Here is a 20,396-nt window from a genome sequence, read left to right on the forward strand (position 1 = left end):
GTAAACTATGACTAGAAATGTCCAGATCTGGGGATCTATCTTGGCTGATATTTAGTAAGGTGTTTCTGCAACTGTTCATGACCATAAAGATATAATCTATGAGTTGTCATTAACAGTTTTGCGTATGGGCAAAACTGTGCCTTGTGTGTACACAAAGACTATAAACTCATTTAAAATAGAACTTTTAAGTGCAATCTTATACATGAGGTAAGTGCCACTGAGTAGAATGGGACTTACACCCAAGCATGGATGGGGAACAAATTGGTAGCCAGTGCAAATGCCTCAGCATCAATGTTATATGTTCAGATCATCCTGTCCCAGTCACCAATCTAGCTGCTGTAGTCTACACCAGCTACACTTTCCAAACTGTATTCAAAGGCAGCCCAACATAAAATGCACTGCAGTAGTCTAAATTATCAAGTTACGGGAGCATAGACAACAGAAGTTAGGCAGCCCTGTTCAGAGAACTAACAGGGACACACACTCCTTGCCTCTCTCCTGGCAAATGTCACTATACAGAGCAACTAAGGCTGTTTCTGTACAAACATCAGGTCAAAACCCAGACTGAAATGGATCTATAAAATCAGTTTCAGCCAAAAGAACCTGGATCTGGCCCATGACCACCTGCTTGAAGACTTTGCTCACGAAGTGGAGATTAGAATGCACTTCATGCCTCCCCTTTTCAATTCAGCCCTCTGGATTTGTCTGCCCCATGTCTAACATGGCAGGTGGATGTGGTTTGAGTCAAACCATACTGCTGGCCAAATGGGGACCTCTGGCAAGTCAGAGGTTCCCTACCACTAGTGTATAGGATTGCAACCTTAGTCAATTACTTTAATGAACAATGCATCTGTGGTGTTTTAAGTGGCCTGGGCACCTGTAAGTCTGGTACTGATCCCTAACAATTTGAAATACAGGCAACCCCTGATATGTGCCTGGGTTGCGTTCTGGGTCATTGCGTGCTCCATCCCATTTCCCAGCCACTTCCAGGTTGCTGCGATGTGCATGGTCATACACATATTGAAAGCGTGTAAATTGGTCATTGCCTGTACTATTTTAATCCCAACCTTTTCATGAATAAATTTGTTGTTAAAGATATAATAATAATAATAATAATAATAATAATAATAATAATAATAATATATTTATACCCCGCCCATCTGGCCGGGTTCCCCCAGCCACTCTGGGCGGCTTCCAACAAAACATTAAAATATACTTACTTGATTACAGAAAACAATGTTCTGTACAATTGTGTGAAAATTTCATTGCTATCTTCAAGTTCAAAGCATATGTTGTAAGATTTAACCCACGCAATGTTCTATATAGGAAAAAAAGACAGTTAATGTATCTGGAAGAGCAACCTAACAAAAAGATAAAAGGTAAGTCCTGTGGTATCCACTAGCATGATATTTTTTAAAAAGTGAACCTTTTGTCTGTTTTAAATCAACTGTGGATAGCTTATAAATAGAAAATAATTTACACTTGCCTCAAGCAAATAAAAATATCTATTGAACTGTGGACTTTTTGTATCTTCTAATCCTTTCAATTGTCTTGTTATGAACATAAATATATCCTGCAAAGAAAAGAACAGGTACAGTATTTATTTCACACACATAACAAATATATACTAGTTGCATAAGCATTCACTTCCACTGAAAAAATCAATTCTCTATGAACTAGAATTCGTAACATATTTTAACTAACCTCTTATTCTCACAATCAAAGTCTGAAGCACATAAAAAGACAGAAAATATTAGGAACATCAATCAGGATTTTGCAGCACTTGTTTTTACTTTAATTTTATTCTGAATCAGGTCTATTACAGTGAATAATGACAGAATGAAATCCTGATAATAATTATTAGCATTATTAATTATTAGATTTGTGGGAGAGAGTCCTATAGTTTAACTATGCACCGCATGGCATGAAGAAGTACTTTCAGCAATTTCAGCAGCAACAAGAGATGCAGTGGGAAATCCATGGGAACAGCTCCTCAATCTTTCCATGACTGCTCAATTCACACACATTGTCTGATCACCCTAAGCCTTTTGCCAAGGCAAGCCAGAATGGATTAGGAGTATAAAAACTCATTTGTGTTTACCAACCTGTAGAAAGCAAAAGAAACGAATTTTCACAACTCTCCATACGGAGTGCACAAAAGTCTTGAAATGAAAAGGGCTGCTGGAAGCAACATCTCCTACCTAGATACAGCCACCAGGGGGCTTTCCTTCGGATGCTAAACTTCTGTGCATAACAGCCCCCATACAGTGTGTGTGAGCCATTCAAGAGGACAAAGCAAGTGTGAGGGAACTGTCACCTAAGAAGTTTTTTTTTAAAGGGCATGCTGAGCAGTAACCTAGAGAAGAGTAACAACTGATAAGGAGAATATACAGATGGAGGTGCTGAAAGACACCAGAAATCAAAAGAGCTGTCAAATCTGCAGACACATGAGTCAGAAGCGTAAGGCACGGTGGAGCAACAGGTGTAAGAGCTTGGCATTTCAGCATCACCTCAAATAAATTCAAACAATGAGGTGGAATATATGCTCAAAATAATTTTGTCTTCTCTACTAGAAGGTCTAGGTGTCGAAAAGGATCACACAACACCACATCTTCCAAAACGCTTCCCGGTTTTAGCTCTGGCAACTGGGTCATCGAGAGCACTGCCGTTTGAGAGGTTTCGCTGAAGAAAACTCTGCTCCTTGAAAAGTTCACACGTATTCTATTGGGAAAGTGAAAGTTAATTGGATAGGGTTCTTGTCCTTCCTCCTTTCGCCTGTTTGAAATGCCTTTTCCAAAGTAATTTGTCTGGAAATGATCAGGCTAAAATCAAAGTACTGTAATATCAGCACCGGCAGACGTGCATTTGAAAAGCTAGGTTTATGAAATATATTGTTGTTGGGAAGAAACATTTCAAAATAATGTGTCTGGGAATCAAGACTGTTGACACTGACAATGTTAAAAAAAGCACTTTTGAAAAGCTTGTGAAATATATCGTTGTGATGAAGAGAGTAAATGTGAACAATCTAGTAAAAGAGGGCTGCAAAGCTAGACGTCATTTCTTTTAACTTTTGACTTATAAAAAGTAATACTGAACACTTTCAAAACACACTACATAAAGGTTAACCAAGTAGCCATTTCAAGTGGAAATGAATGTACTTGGCAATTTAACATAACAATAAAGGTAAAGGACCCCTGACAGTTAAGTCCAGTCGTGAACAACTCTGGGGTTGCGGTGCTCATCTCGCTTTACTGGCCGAGGGAGCCGACATTTATCTGCAGGCAGTTTTTCCATGCCATGTGGCCAGCATGACTAAGCTGCTTCTGGCGAAACCAGAGCAGCACACAGAAATGTTGTTTACCTTCCCGCCGGAGCGGTACCTATTTATCTTATTGCACTTTGACGTGCTTTCGAACTACTAGGTTGGCAGGAGCTGGGACCGAGCAACGGAAGCTCACCCTGTGTCGCTGATTGGCAAGCCCTAGGCTCAGTGCTTTACACCACAACGTGTCCCTTAATATAACAATACTATTGCCTAAAAGAATGTACCAATCTAAATTTCAACAGAGCGAGTAAAAAAATGGAAAGAAGATGAGGGAAGCAACAAGGAAAGACTATGAATAAGTGTAGTTAGGCTTCAGTTCACAATCTATTAGCCAGCCTGAGTTAATATGGTACCAATCCACTTACTTCAAACTAGTCTTCTATAGTCAAAGTGAGTTCTCCGAACTAACTGAGACATAGACTGTGGCTTCAGAAATTGCAGTGTTGATAACAAGGTAAAGAGAACTACACCTAGCAGTTTTCTATCCAAACCATGTAGCTTCATTCTGATATAACCGTAAACTTTTTTTAGTTTACTGAGGTTTGTACATCTGTATCAGATACGGCTCACTAACTGTGGGCCAACAAACTACAACCTTAAACTATGGCTTGTCAATCTCAGACTGTGCTAACTGTATATTATCATTACCTTTACCTTTTATTAACTTGCTATCCTAGTTTGTTGCTGCCCACCTGCTGACCCGAGATGCAAACGAAGAGCGGCTAAAAAAATGAAACGTCTCACACAGGTAAGAGACTCTCATTGGTGCTTTCTTAGACCTTGCACTGTGTCTTCTCTCTGCATACTAGGAGACTCCTTTTTTTCTTTTCTTTTTACAATTTAGTACACCATCCAACCTAGAGCTGTATACCAGGCATCCCCAAACTCTGGCCCTCCAGATGTTTTGGACTACAGTTCCCATCTTCCCTGACCACTGGTCCTGTTAGCTAGGGATCACGGGAGTTGTAGGCCAAAACATCTGGAGGGCCAAAGTTTGGGGATGCCTGCTGTATACACATGGCCTCTCTAAACTTTTCTCCTATATGTGGGCAGAGAAATGGGGTGGGGGAGGCATTTGACTGACTTTTCCCAAAGAGAATAGAAGCAGTACTGTGCTGACCCTTTACCAGTACCACAAAGCAGAAACCACATCTGGAACTGTAAAGTGGATTAGTCCGTCCCCCATCCCCCAAATAGATTAGTATTGCATCCAGAGCCATGTAGTCCTTTTCTCCATTCTCCCCGAAACACCTGTATGTGAAAATACAACAGCTAGCTTTTCACATGCAGTAGGATGTGGGAATTGTTGGGTTATTCAAGCAAACTGATTGATCAATCTACCCCACGGCAATTAAATTGCCATATTATTATTATTCTGGAGAACAAGAAATCTACAGTCAGACTTGGTGAAAAGAAAATAGGGTTGTTGTTTTTAAGAAACTTTTCTGGAAACAGTGTTTCCCACATTTGGGACTGCCAACTGTTTTTGGACTGCAGCTCCCATCATCCCTAGCTAACAGGACCAGTGGTCAGAGACCCAAGTTTGGGAAACAATGATATAGAACAAGGCAACTTCAAAAAACCAATCTGTCCATAAAGGTAAAGGGTCCAGTCGCAGATGACTCTGGGGTTGCGGCGCTCATCTCGCTTTACTGGCCAAGGGAGCCGGCGTATAGCTTCTGGGTCACCTGGCCAGCATGACTAAGCCGCTTCTGGCGAACCAGAGCTGCTTTGGAACTGCTAGGTTGGCAGGAGCTGGGACCGAGCAACGGAGCTCACAGGACCTTCTGATTGGCAAGCCCTAGGCTCAGTGGTTTAGACCACAGCGCCACCAATCTGTCCATAGTAAGGAGCATAAGGAACTCTAGACTGAGTTCAGACTCAAACTATGTATTAACAGAAAATAAATGCACAAATTTCTCTTTACTATATTTCTGCCCAACCCAGGAAACCACTAATTATATGAGAACCATTTTCTTTAAAACCACTGTTCTGAGAATTGTACAAACACAGACAGCTAATCAGCATGATTTATTCTGCATCTTTAAAATGGATTACAATTAGGGTTGCATGCCAATTAAAATTTAAATCCATTACTCATGTGTGTTTTAGTTGATTAATCTGTTGGCTAAATCTGCATACAGTTGCATATGGGTAAAAGCAAAATTTCAGAAGAAAGAGGCGTATTCACTTGTTTTTACAGGATGCATATTCATTATGCCAGGTATCATCATTCCCATGTGTTAAGAGAAAGGGGGGGGGTGTCTTTCAAGATAGTGCTTGCATTTTGCAGTTTAAGTACTTGTATTAAAATATTCTCTCCAATTAATCATGAGCACATTTTCATCTGATTGAAAGGATTTTAAAAACAACAACACACTACAGGCCTACTTAAAATGAATGTAACATATAATGGTTTTAGAATCAATAAAAGCAGCAATAAGCCACTCAGAAGCACTGAAACTGAGGATAGAATAGCTGAAAAAGACACGACCTTTATTATCGACAATAGCAGCCGGACCCTTGAAAGGAACTGAGCTGAAAAACTAGAGTCCATGACACGCATGGACTCAGATGCCCATTCCATTACAAAGATGCAGCACTGTGCAACTCCTTGGAATTATTATTTTAGGAGGAAAAAGAAGTTATGTACGTAATTGGAATAATCCACTATGGTTTATCATAATGTTCAATCCCCTCTTCTGGCATGGCCACGAGGAAATGAGAAGTGTTTGCTTCAGTTTCAATTAATCAGAGTTAGTCTTACATGGTAAACTGTGGCTAATCTTAACTATGATTCGCTTGTTAACTTCAACTTAAAGTTGCACTTGTTTCAAGGTAAAAGGTAAAGGTACCCCTGACCGTTAGGTCCAGTCGCGGAAGACTCTGGGGTTGCGGCGCTCATCTTGCTTAACTGGCCAAGGGAGCCGGCGTTTGTCCGCAGACAGCTTCCAGGTCATGTGGCCAGCATGACTAAGCCGCTTCCGGCGAAACCAGAGCAGCGCATGGAAGCACCATTTACCTTCCCGCCGGAGCGGTAGCTATTTATCTACAAGTTCATAATAATTAAATTATTGTTACGGTATAAATAAATCGCAGTTGAGTTTAACCAATTTTGCCAAGCTCAGATAAAACAACAAGCTGTAGTTAATCAAAAACAAAAATGAAACCTTCTGAACTCCTCTTCACAACCACACTGGAGGTGGAAAGGTGAAAGGAAGACCCACCCCCCCAGGAAAACTTAGGCTCTTCTCAACAGAAAATCTGAACCATACTCTAGGCCAGGGGTCAGCAAACTTTTTCAGCAGGGGGCCGGACCACTGTCCCTCAGACCTTGTGGGGGGCCGGACTCTATTTTTTTGGGGGGGGAAAATATGAACAAATTCCTATGCCCCACAAATAACCCAGAGATGCATTTTAAATAAAAGGACACATTCTACTCATGTAAAAACAGGCTGATTCCTGGACTGTCCGCGGGCCGGATTTAGAAGGTGATTGGGCCGCATCTGGCCCCCGGGCCTTAGTTTGGGGACCCCTGCTCTAGGCCCTGAGAACATTATGATGAAACTACATTTTGTGTGGCAAGTTTATAAAACAAATGTCCACGTCCCTAGCAAATGGTCACAAAATGACACTCATTTTCATTCAGTACAGGACAATGTTTTTCAAGCGCTATCATAAAAGAGGCAAATGGGAGTCAACAACTAAGTTCCGTAACTTACAACTTTTTCATTTATTGTACAGATACATGAGTCTCGCAAAACAAACACAACAAACTGCAGACGATATAGATGAGCAAGATGGAAATGCTGAAAGCCATAAACATAAATACTACTTGCTAACATCAGAACACTTCATAATACAGAAACATATCTCTACCTAAAATTCAAACTTGGTCAAACTACTTTAGAATTCACATAGTCAAGGAAATAAATGCCAAATGACTTGCCATAATTCGACCCCAAATGCCATAATTTAACAAATTAATATCTTTTGAAAGCAGGCAGTTGACAATATTTATTATTCATATGAACACACACAGAGACAAATAACTTTAAGGTCATTAGAAGGCATACAGAATGCCAGTGGTTATTAATTTTTTAGGTTTAGTTTTTAGTTTTTGCCTGTTGGAATAGCTTTAAACCTACACAATAAGGGCTACCTTGCCCTTATTGTCAACAGCTACTCAATTAAAGTTTTGCATGCTGCCCTAACTCATATAATCAAGTTCTCATTTAAGGGTCATAGGAACGCACAACTGTGTTTAGCACTTGCAAAAATTTATTTCAAAATTCTTTTAACAGGCAAAAGGTCCCTGCTTATCGACTTTTCAATTTTCCTAGGCTTTGTTTTGCAACATAAACCTGTGTTAAATAACAGGCAATTGTCACTCCAAGCCTAAATACACTGTAGCAAATATTATTAGTACTTCCTTTCAAACTGGGCCTATAGGACCAGACTACACCGTAGTCAGAGGATTGGAGAAGATCAGTCTACATCCCAATTCCAAAGAAGGGCAGTGCCAAAGAATGCTCCAACTACCGCACAATTGCCCTCATTTCACACGCTAGCAAGGTTATGCTTAAAATTCTACAAGGCAGGCTTAGGCAGTATGTGGACCGAGAACTCCCAGAAGTGCAAGCTGGATTTCGAAAGGGCAGAGGAACCAGAGACCAAATAGCAAACATGCGCTGGATTATGGAGAAAGCTAGAGAGTTCCAGAAAAACGTCTACTTCTGCTTCATTGACTATGCAAAAGCCTTTGACTGTGTCGACCACAGCAAACTATGGCAAGTTCTTAAAGAAATGGGAGTGCCTGATCACCTCATCTGTCTCCTTAGAAATCTCTACGTGGGACAAGAAGCTACAGTTAGAACTGGATATGGAACAACTGATTGGTTCAAAATTGGGAAAGGAGTACGACAAGGTTGTATATTGTCTCCCTGCTTATTTAACTTATATGCAGAATTCATCATGCGAAAGGCTGGACTAGATGAATCCCAAGCAGGAATTAAGATTGCCGGAAGAAATATCAACAACCTCAGATATGCAGATGACACAACCTTGATGGCAGGAAGTGAGGAGGAATTAAAGAACCTTTTAATGAGGGTGAAAGAGGAGAGCGCAAAATATGGTCTGAAGCTCAACATCAAAAAAACCAAGATCATGGCCACTGGTCCCATCACCTCCTGGCAAATAGAAGGGGAAGAAATGAGTGCTCCCTGGAAGGACAGATCGTGAAGCTGAGGCTCCAATACTTTGGCCACCTCATGAGAAGAGAAGAATCCTTGGAAAAGACCCTGATGTTGGGAAAGATTGAGGGCACTAGGAGAAGGGGACGACAGAGGACAAGATGGTTGGACAGTGTTCTCGAAGCTACGAACATGAGTTTGACCAAACTACGGGAGGCAGTGGAAGACAGGAGTGCCTGGCGTGCTCTGGTCCATGGGGTCACGAAGAGTCGGACACGACTAAACGACTAAACAACAACAACAACACACCGTAACAATTCCCACACTGATCCAACAACTTTGTTGGACTTACGAACGACTCGACAACCAATTTTTTCGACTTACGAATGGGGCAAATGGCCGCACGCTTACAAATTTCTCGACATCCGAACAGAAACCGCGGTGGTTTTAGATAGGGTTTTTTCGACTTACGAATTTTTAGATGGGGTTGCTTCGACTTACAAATTTTTCCGTTTCCAATGCATTCCTGTGGGAAATTGCGTTTCCAATGGCACTTTTTGACTTACGAATTTTTCAACCTATGAAGGTGCCTTCGGAACGGATTAAATTTGTAAGTTGAGGCACCACTGTACCTAGCTAACTTGTGAAAATGGAGCCAGTGCATTTAAAAATATTTAATTCAAATCAGTTAGAACAGGCACCCCCAAACTTCGGCCCTCCAGATGTTTGGGGCTACAATTCCCATCATGCCTGACCACTGGTCCTGTTAGCTAGGGATCATGGGAGTTGTAGGCCAAAACATCTGGAGGGCTGCAGTTTGGGGATGCCTGAGTTAGAATATGGAGTTCAAAAGCTCTGCTGAAGAGTTCTAACCTCTCAATTACTTGTTTGTTTTTGAATGTTTAGAAAGAAACATAAAACAACACTGCTGCTCATCCAAAGTCACAGAAAATACACATGCAATCTTACCTTAAGTTTATCTGGTGAAGTGTATGGTGCTTCAGGGGCATATATTCTAAAAATATCAGCAAGACAACAAGCTACGAGCAAGCGTACATCTTTATCAGGATGCTTAAGGAAAAAATCTGAGGCAAGATGCAAAGCGAGATTTAGATAGAGCTCCTTTTCTTCTTCAGAGTCCTGGTCCATATCCATGAATGTTTTGACAACCATCTGCCAAAAGAAAATTCCAAGATAAGCAACATTCTCTAGGAAAAAAAACACATACGTTAAAAGGGCTATTTTTCTCTATGCGCTTCTTCATTTTCCTGACTATTTCGACTTTCCCGTAATGAGGGTGGAATGTGGTAAGCTTCAAAATGGCCGAATGTCAAAGTATTTAACCTACAGTCATGTGGCAAATAATATTTGCATTACACCTTTGCTAATAGCACATATCAACAAGCAACAGCACTAGGAATAAATACATAGCAAAGATGGTTGCTGCCGACAGGAATGTACAGTCAAAATAAATCTGTATCTGACAAAGTAGATTCTGGCCTATAAAGATTGCACTTGTTTAAGGTGCCACAAGTTTGCTTTTGCTGCAGCAAATCAACACAATCGCTCTTCTCCCTTCCCTTGGGGAAGGGCCATAGCTCACTAGTAGAGACTGCCTTGCATGCAGAAGGCCCCAAATTTCATCTCCCGGTAGAGCTGGGAGAGACTCTTGCCTGAAACCCTGGAGAGCTGCTTTCAGACAATGGAGACAATACTGAGCTGGATAGACCAAGGGTCTGATTCAGTGTTTGGTGGCTTCCTATATATAAAAATGTAAGTCTTCCATCGCACAGCCCCCGTTGGGAGGATTTGCAGTGCCACATCACAACCCGGATTTGCATAAGGTCAGAGTGAAGGAGGGGAGCAAAAGAGAAGACAGGTTGTACAACAGCAGTGTATGCCATGGAAGTAAGAAGGGAGAAACACTGAAAGGGGGAAGTAGGGGTTTAAAACAATGGCTGAATTTCAAGTAAAGCGCGGAAAGGGAGGAAAGCAACACTTTAAAATGGTTTTAAACAACAGCAGAGGTTTGAGAGGAATGGGGATAGAGGGGCACCGAAGGAAATTGTGATTTAAAACAACAGAACTGTTTGAATAAAGCAGGGCTGTAAAAAACTGTATGCTGCTCTGATTCAGACTGTCATTTAATATTCATATCACTGGGGATCTTTTGATATATAGAAAATCTATGTGAGTCATTCTCAGAGTAGACCCACTGATATCAATGACTTGGACGCATTGATTTCAATGGATTTACTCATTATTTTATAAGAATGTAACAAATTATTCAAGCTTCTCTGGAGTTCAGCTTTGTCGTTCAAAGTACTTCACGAAAGCTATTGAAGTTCACTTACACGGCAACAAAACCTCTGGAAAATCTAACATCTAACATGAAAAAGACTGCATTCTCTAACAAAACGTATTTATTACCACAGCATATTGCAATATTTTTTTGCTACACACAAAAACCAGCAACCAACCTCAAACACTAAAATTATTAAGAGCAATTTTAGTCAGGCCTAATTACAAAGAGAAGAGTACAATCAAAGTTAACCTTCTACGTATACCTAGAAACTTATTTACAAACCCAGAAGGCATCAGATGTTTACTCTATTGAATCAATTTTAAAATTTCAAGATTTTGTAATGCTCGGTTGCATGAAGCACAAACAGTTGTCTATCCATATTGCCCTTTATACCGGAGGGAAGCTAATTTATATCTGAGAAAACGTAAGCGTATCACGAATCATTTGGCCCCGTAATTGTGTCCTGTCTTTGAACTGTAATATAAATGGCGAGTGATCAATTTTTAGGAGTATCTCTTTTCAAATATATAAAAAGTAATCAATTATGTACTACTTAACACTCTAAGATCTATACAATCCTTTCCACAAGAGACTTATTAAGGCATCTATAAGATGATAACATAGAAGATTCCATAAAACTAACAGTCGGAAACTCCACTTCTCCTTCTCTGGCCTCTGGTAACGCTGATCTCAACCAATGATTCCGCTAACTGCAAATAGGAATCCAATTAAGATACCAGCTGGGTACTGGATTTTTTTCTGTGTGCAGAGAGAATAGGATAAGCACACTGTGGAAGCAAGAAAGGGTGTAATATTTAGGCTGCACAATGTTGGGAAAGCGCCGGTTCTCATACTCTGCAAGCAGCCTACACATGATGGAGCATAGCCATGTCATTTTAATGTGCATAGATTTCATGCATGGTGGGGCAACAGAATTGTACACATACATCCACCCTAGGCCATGTCTCAACTGCACCTCCCCTTGTATTTGTGTCCATAGACCCAGCTCCCAATATGTACGGTGCTGTCAACATGTTTGATTCTCTCAAAATTCAAAATGTGCCTGCTGGTGGTCCGAAAAAGGTTGGCAGCTTCACCTTAGACCAATAAATAATAACTATACCCAATTAGTATCTATGTAAGAACTATTACATTCAGTTGGGTATTTAACTAAACACTATATTCAAATTTTGACTTCCATGTCATTATTTCATTCTCGGTTTCCCAGTATCTGTGAATTTCAGAACATACTGTCCTTACTGTCACTGAACTAGCTAGCTAGCTAGGACATCTTTCTCCTCTCTCTCTCCCTCTCTCTCCCCCCCCCCCATATTTACCGAAAAAATAACTGTGACAAACTCTTACCTCTACAGATCTGAGCAGAAGGAGGGAAGGGGAACCTTGTTTGAAAGTTTGGTAGATGTACATGATGAGAATGCTCTGCCGATTTCAGCAGCAAATTACCGTATTTTTCCATGTATAAGACGCCCCCATGTATAAGACAAACCCTATTTTGGGGGATTCCAAATTAAGAAAACACCCGTCAGCACTACCTGTGTATAAGATGAGCCCCAATTTTAAACCTATTTTTTTGGTTAAAAACCTAGTCATACACGGAAAAATACAGTAACTACAGTTCACTATGGCACATGTTCATCATGTAATAGAAAAATAGGTTCTGTGGGAAGTTTACATTCATTGCTGTAGCTCTGCCAGCCCTATGAGACACAGCTGAAGCCATCAACTGCCGCCCCTCACCACTCACAATAGTGTTATTACTGTTTTTATTTGCAAGTAACAATATTTTTTCCTAGTAATGTTAGCCGTAGTAAAAAACAAACAAACCAAAAAACAAACAAACACAGGAGCAAAAAGTATGAAAGCTGCATGAATTAGAACTGCCCGAAATATGTAATAAAACTGGTCACTCACTTTTAACCGCCGTACCATCTCTTCTTTAGAAATTTTATCAGATATTTCCTTAACACCTGGTGGATAAGTAATTTTTCCATCATTTGCTCGAGTCTTTGAATGAGCCATGATGCCGGTTTAAAACCTGGAACAGAGAAAAATTGAATTAGATAATATTTAATATCCATCACACCGTTATCTAATTTCTTTTTGTTTTATTTTTAAGACATTGAAGTGGCCGATTTTATAAAGCAAAGGACAAATTTAAGTGACGTGCAAACAATTCTACCTGAACGGTGCTACACTTTTACATATCCGAGATGCAATTGTACCATATCTGCTAGTAATCAGACAGGTTTTCATTGAACAAGCTAACTAGCTCAATATGAAAGTTACTTTAGATATAGCCAAGACAAGATTTTACAATCTCATTGAAATTAAGCCTAGATGATTTCCTCCCTATTGCAAATGTAGAGAAACTGACATTTTGATACTTTTAAGAAGCGGGTCAGGGATTCAGAATAAGAGAAAGCAAGAGAGACAGCCATAATTGCATAATTTTATAAAATGGAATTAGTTAATTTATAATTTAATGTCTGAATATAGCACATGCTTCAAAGGAGACTCTTAACCTCACTTCAACAGAATCCTCAAGTTTTAACTTTTCTACATGTAGACAGAAATATATAACTAGAACATGGGGGGGTGGGCGTGTGTGTATACGCACACACACACACACACACACACATTTAAAAAACCACAATTTTGTAACAATGGCAATTCTGCTATATGAAGAACTTTTATCTGTGACACAATACATCCCTAAGAACAAATGCACATCAAGGGATCAATGGGCACAGGAGCCCTCTTCCTTCCTTCCCAGGCTGACCCTTCCCACAATTACTTCTAAATGAGTAATTTGCAGGCCGGAACTCAAGACAGAGAGATGGTTGTATGGCATACAGTTAGCAAGCAACAACTTCCCATTACAAGAGTGGTTGGCACACACTGGTGTACATGTCATTGAGGATGAATCAGGGCATGGAGAGCCTCCGCTAAATACTCTCACACTCCCCTCCCATAGGAGCTACTGTACCTCATGGGGGATAAGCCAGTTCCCTGATAAGAAACATTACAAACTGGAACATACACTCATATTAGAACTGATGTCAACTGTGTCTTTTAAACTACTAGTACACCCATTTTTTCATATAAAACCATTTACAAGGTGAATAAAGGGATAGAAGATAAACTAGGCATCTATCTATCTATTCTTCTATATATAAAATATGAGAAAAGAGGAAAGCAATTCCCAAGAGATGCTGCAGCATTTGATAATGGAAGACACAGCAAAGTATACAGTATAGGAAAAAGTCATACCTCTTATCCTATGAAAAGATGCTCATACTAAATCTAAGGTAAAGAGAATCGGAAAAGTTTCTTGGTTATTCTAGCTAGGACCCTTCCTTTAAAAAAGCATGTCAAATACTACAAAAAATGCACTGTGCCGCTTTGGAATACTATAAACTAAAAATGAACAAAACAAAAATTAAGATTATACGCCAGGTGTATTTCCACGCACAAGAAAACAAATGCAACAAAAGTTAAGAAAGCAGAATAAAAATGTACTAGAATCCTATTAAAATAAACAAACAAGGAAGTCATTTCTTAAGGAGCCCTGAGCTCAACAGGATTATTCTGTATGTGTCTTGCTCAACCACAGTGTCACTAAACTGCCTCCTTCCACTAGCAAGCCTAATAGCCCCCAATCTCCATTCAACACATATTTACTTCATGTAGCCCTATGCAAACCACAAGTGGATAGAAAAGGGGTATTGGTTGGGAAATACATTAGTGGCCATCCTACCCTGAGTGCCCAGGATCCATGATCCATGTCACGTTTTATATAACATAGTAAGAGTCAATACGGGGTACACACAAGACCACTTGTGTGTACATAGGATTTTTTTTCCACCTTAATTGTTTGCCTAAACGCACTTGCCTATTTAGAAGCAAGCACACACCACTTTTGCAGCATTCCTCACAGGTTTCTTATAAAACACAAATATAAAAAGCATTTCCAAACGACTTAAGCCAGGAAAGATTCAATACAGTATATTACATTCCAGCAACAAGCTTTAATAAAGATTGAATAGCTGCCTTTTCATCTAAAGGACTTAAAAGTTTCATTCATTTTATATCAGAGAATCCCAACTGTTATGACAGAAGCCATGAGACAAATCAAAGAATTAGTTGTTCTCAGGCATTCTACATTACTGACAGAACATACACGTCTATGTTCCAAAGCATAGGTTTTTCCTTTTTCACATATATCACTTCACTTATGAGATATAATATACTTTTTAAGGCACAGGTGACACCTGTCTGTGACTGATTAATATAAAATATATATTAATACATTAATACATATGCCTCATAATTCATAGGCAGGAGCATTAGAATGGTTAGGGTACTTTAAAATATAGAGAACTGTAATTTGGTATATGCATAGCTGAATCGCTCCAATTTTGAGAAAGTTAGAAGCACAATTTTAATGTCCTGCAGCAGAAACGCAGAATATCTTCTTCATAATAGTAGCTAGTTCTCCAGCAGAGAATAGAAAGAAGCAAATGACAAGAATTAAAAGATTCTAATTTCACACACTTTTAACCATTAGATTCGGAGGGGGGAATTCCTGTGACAGTAAAGAATGTGAATACACAGCGTACTGTTAGTGTTGTGTGCATAACATATATTCAGCTTAAAAGTAACAGCAAATCATGAGTTGTAAAGCTTAAATGTGGCTTGACATGATACTGACATTGAGAAACCGCCAGCTAATTAAAAAGTGATGCCATATTTTGGAATCAGATTTGGAAGCATAGTTTCCGCAAGCTTTGTTACGGCGTGATGCTGATATTGACAAACCACGGTTTTGGTGACTGTTCTACCTCCTGAACCTACTGTGCCATAGTAGGTGGAAGAAAAAGTAATGAATGGCCATCCTGGGAAAGGAAGTGACACTAATTTTCAGTTTGAAGTAGCTTGAGCATTGATATCCTTGCGGAAACTCAAGGTTTTGAGAGATTTCTGCTGAAGAGAAAGAACAGGAGAACAGATGTGGGTGTGAGAACCATGTGAAGCCTTTAGTACCATCCTTGATCCAACTTCCTTCTCCCCATGCTCATTACTATAGTTTGGCATACTGCTCAAATAAGCCTCACTCCCTATTAGAGGTTCAGCCACTAAGATAAAACATTGAAGCGGTTACAAGCATAAGTCTGGTTTGGGATGTAAGTGGAATTAATGGTTTCCTCCTACAGGTGCAAGGCTCAGGTTCATGGGCTTTCCACTTCTGCTTCCTCTCACAGAATCAGGAACAGTGTTCAAAATTATCCAGGCACCAGGTGTGTTTTGCAACTGGCACGGGTCCAATTGTGACTACATGGAGATCTCTGGATGCCGAGATGACGACTGACATCTCCATCTGGCTGGCCCCTCCAGCTTTCTTAATCACATAAGCAGAAGACCTTATTTATTGCATTTATATCCCACCATTTATATTCCATCAATCATCATCATCATCCCCGCAAAGGCACCTAGACACCATCTAGTAACATGCGGTGACTGTAACCGAGGTTTAAGGTACTATTTGCCGATTAGCTTATATTGTACAGTGGTGTCTCGCTAGACGAATTTAATTCGTTCCACGGGTCTTTTCTTATAACGAAAAATTCGTCTAGCGAATCCCATAGGAATGCATTGAATTTTTTTTTTAATTTTTTTTTGCCCATAGGAACGCATTAATTGAATTTCAATGCATTCCTATGGGAAACCGCGGTTCGCTAGACGAATTTTTCATAAAACAAATTCGTCTAGCGAGGCAACCTCCGCTCAAAAAATCCTTTCGTTAAGCGGAAATTTCGTTAAGCAGGGCATTCATTAAGCGAGGCACCACTGTATATCTGAGTTTCTCACACTGCAGGAGAAGCTTCCGCTAACTAACCACTGATGCTTGTTATGTCTGAACTTGGGGGAACTGAGGGCTATAGTTTAACATACCCTGACTGCTGGAAAAGTCCAGATCAATGCATTTTAACCTCTTCCCCTCAGAACTGAAGACATGGATCCAGTCTCCAAAAAGCATGCTCCCAGCATGCCATAGGGTATACTGCTCAGCAGCAAGGCAGAAGGCCACAAAAAGAATTTAAATAATCTAGATCAAAAAAACTTACAAACACAGGGGAATGAACTACTCTGAACTCTTAATACTGAACCCTTCTAGCATATGTGAACAATCTTTTTCTGTCCAGGGGCATGTTCCCTCAAGGATAATTTATCAGTGGCTGCATAATGGCAGTGTGAGAGGCTGTAGCCAGTGGTAGGGCAAGCAGGGCCGTCTTAAGCGCCCCTTGCGCCATGGTGCACCGGATCTCTCCGGCGCCCTCCCGCCCCGTTTCCCAGCGTGGTGGGCAGGCGGGCAGGCACAGTGCGATCTCTCCGGCGCCCTCCCGCCCCGTTTCCCAGCGCGGTGGGCGGGTGGGCGCAGTGCGCAGCTCACAGCGCCCTCCTGGCAGGCCGGCGCCATGGTGCCCTGCGCCACCCAGCCTATACGTAGGGCCGGCCCTGAGGGCAAGAGTCAAAAGTGTGTGGGGCCAACACTTTTTTCTCCTCCTATCCACGACCTTCTTTTCACTCTTTCTGTCACCCTCTTTTCTTGCTGGGTCTTTTTCTAACACTTTTGGGGGGGGGGTCTTTCTCACCCCTTTTTTATCCAGTGGTTTACTGAGGGAGTAACAGATTGCTGAGGTCTGAACTAATTGCTGGTAGGTGCTTTTTTTAAGGGTCAAGAGTCACATGATTTTTAGCCAAGGATCATGGGTTGCCCACACCAGCTCTTCAAGCAACACTTCTATAGAGCATACCTACGGTATAGAATAGATGGGAGGGGGAGTCATCGGTACACAGATAAAAGAAAACTGCCTGCATTAAAAGCTGTGCAAAGAATTTTCACAAATCATGACTTACAAGAAGTCACTTAAACCAATGAAGGCATAACACCTATTAAGTGGAGTTTTTTTCCAATATCAAAATTATTGGTTCCCAAGCAACAAGGGTGGCATGGGGAAAGCCAACCCATTGAAATGTGTGGTATATGACTGACATTTCAGTTGCATGTTGTTGTGTTCCACTGATTTGTAGTATTCAAGAATCCCAGTTTTCATTCCAAGTACCACCTTGGATCTACACAGAAGCAATAACAACCAATAACAACATAAACTCAACAAGAATTCAGTTCCCACCCACCCCCCAGAATTAATTTATAGAGTCAAGTATGTTTATCTCAAAATTTTCACACTCAAGGCAACCAATTCCAGAATAAATGAATTCAAAAGCAGATTAAAATGCTGTTTGTTACCTAAAAATACATGCCATAGGGTATCTAAATTCCAACTGTCTTCCACACACAATGGAAGCTAAACTTGGAATGTGTCAAATTTTTCAATAACTGGAAGTACTTGCTTTTAAAAACCGAAAACAATATGCTACAAACATTTGGTTTTGTATATTTAATGCCACTGAACTAGTGTCCAAACATATTTATGTTTTAAAGAATGTTTTATTTAAGTTTTATAAACTGCTTCCCAACAAACATTCATAACAATCTACATAAAAATTCCCAAACTCTGCATAACAGCAATATAAAATGGCTGATTCACTCTTCAGGTTCTTAAAAACATAAGCAATATTGATTCCCTCCCCCCCCCAAACACTGAAAAAAACCAATAAATTACCTGTCTGTGACTTGGCATCAACCATATTCCTGAAGATAAAGTAGTTAACCACAATCCTCAGAGTCATACAACTTGGCTTAATCAGTTGCTTATCATAGCATTCTAAAGCAACAAATTACTAGCCAACTGAAGCTCATCCCAATGCTCCCCAAGAAATCAAACATCATTAGTAATAAATAGCCTTCATAAAGGAACCTTGAAAAGGAACCTCTCTCACACAACGTGCCACACAATTTCATATATTTAACAACAGAAAGGAAGCAAATATGAGCAAAAGACAACAAAGATTAACTGGATATAGTTCCATTTTACATCTGACTGGCACCAATTTATATAGTCTATGCTGACAACCCTGTTTTGTGGAGAAACAAGATTTCATCCTAGTCCATCAAGTTTGTCAAAAATACTACCTACAATGTGAGTTCATATGTCTCTCTGAAGAATATCAAAATGCAATCACTAGGACCTTTATAGAATTTAGATGTTTGTGAAACCAGCTATGTCGGCTAGAAGCAAAACTCACCAGCTGGGGTGACAATCCTTAATCAAAAAAATATTGCAACTCTTCCCCTAACCTTTTGTGTGGATATGAAGAGTCTTCTGTATACGAAGTCATAGGTCTTCATAACAAATCACTGGAAATATTGATAGGTCAGAGATGAGGACCTCTTTTTTCAGTTCAAGACAGAAGATAGTGGAATTCAGTAAGTGCTGGAGAAAGTGATTTGACTATTTAAAAAATGTTCTGATCTGGTGACTTTACTTCAGTTTCAATGGTGGCACATCCTAAGTTCAAGGCTGCTTAGGATTTGCTGCCTCCCTTCCCAATGCACCCCATGAAAAGCCCCTCCAAGTGGTCAGGGGACACTCAGGTATATACGGTAGTCTGGGATAGTGTGGGGAAATTGCAAAGAATCAAAGGAGGGGAGAAATCGCCAAAACTCGAGCAAAAGCAACCTGCCCACGGAGACTTCCTCAACCTACTCAATTTTTGCTGATGCACCACATCTCAGACAGTTCCTGATTGTCTCCAGACCATTAGCAGAGACTTTTAAGGGTGGCATCAAGACCTAGGCCATTGTGTAAAGTGTCTCTTGGTTGGTTGCAAGTGGTTTCAAGCCTATAATAGCCTTGTAATGCTATAGTCAATGTTCTTATAGCCATGTTGCAGGTGCATGGCTGAAGCCAAGGTTGAAAGGAACTTACCTAAGACAATAGTATTTAGCGTCCACATCCCATCAGTTGAGGACAGACAATTGGTTGAGAGACTGGAGATGGCCATTCTCTGTGGACATACTTCATTACTTTGATCTTTGGAGTTCTTTTAACAACTGAAATGTGGGCACCAACAGGCTCCGAAGACTAGTTTTTTAATATCTTTAGTCAGTTCTACAACCTTATCCTCTTTCATCCCCATTTTACACAGTTCTTCACAATTCACTTCCCCAAAACACTGCTTCACATATGGGCCTCTCTCTCCTTGCAATTAAACACAGATTAAACATCCTTGCAATTAAACACAGGTTCAAGAATTTGTTTAGCTTCCCTGCAGTTTCCTTCCCTTCCTTCAGTTTATACTGACATCTTTCTCCAGAGAGTTTCCTACTTCTAGTGTGTTCACTTTTTAATATTGTCAGTTTGTTCCACAAGTACTATCTTGGCTTGCCTTACTGTCAACTTACATTTACCTTGCCATAATTTCTGCTTATAATTTTTCTCATTTTAGCAATGCTTCATTTGTACAGCTTTTAATGCAAGTCACATTTCTATATACAGCCTCCTTGACTCTGCAATTTAACAGCAATTTAAAGAAATAGTACATTATAAATATAACTGTGACTTTCTTGGCAATTTCCCACCTAGCAGAA

The 20,396-nt window shown here is 40.2% G+C and overlaps 1 protein-coding gene across 1 annotated transcript in view; it reads right to left on the reverse strand.

Moving 5' to 3' along the window:
• The window catches only part of PDS5B (PDS5 cohesin associated factor B), a 69,082-nt gene that overhangs the window by 42,026 nt on the left and 6,660 nt on the right, over window positions 1-20,396 (reverse strand). The window contains exons 2-5 of the mRNA XM_035115198.3: window positions 12,755-12,878; window positions 9,487-9,690; window positions 1,487-1,573; window positions 1,221-1,318 (exon numbers count right to left, since the gene is read on the reverse strand). Coding sequence (XP_034971089.1) covers window positions 1,221-1,318; window positions 1,487-1,573; window positions 9,487-9,690; window positions 12,755-12,862 — 497 coding nt within the window. The 5' untranslated portion in view covers window positions 12,863-12,878. The remainder of the gene's footprint in view (window positions 1-1,220; window positions 1,319-1,486; window positions 1,574-9,486; window positions 9,691-12,754; window positions 12,879-20,396) is intronic.

Source organism: Zootoca vivipara, chromosome 4 (genome assembly GCF_965207765.1).
Source record: "Zootoca vivipara chromosome 4, rZooViv2.hap1.1, whole genome shotgun sequence".
NCBI lineage: Eukaryota > Metazoa > Chordata > Lepidosauria > Squamata > Lacertidae > Zootoca > Zootoca vivipara.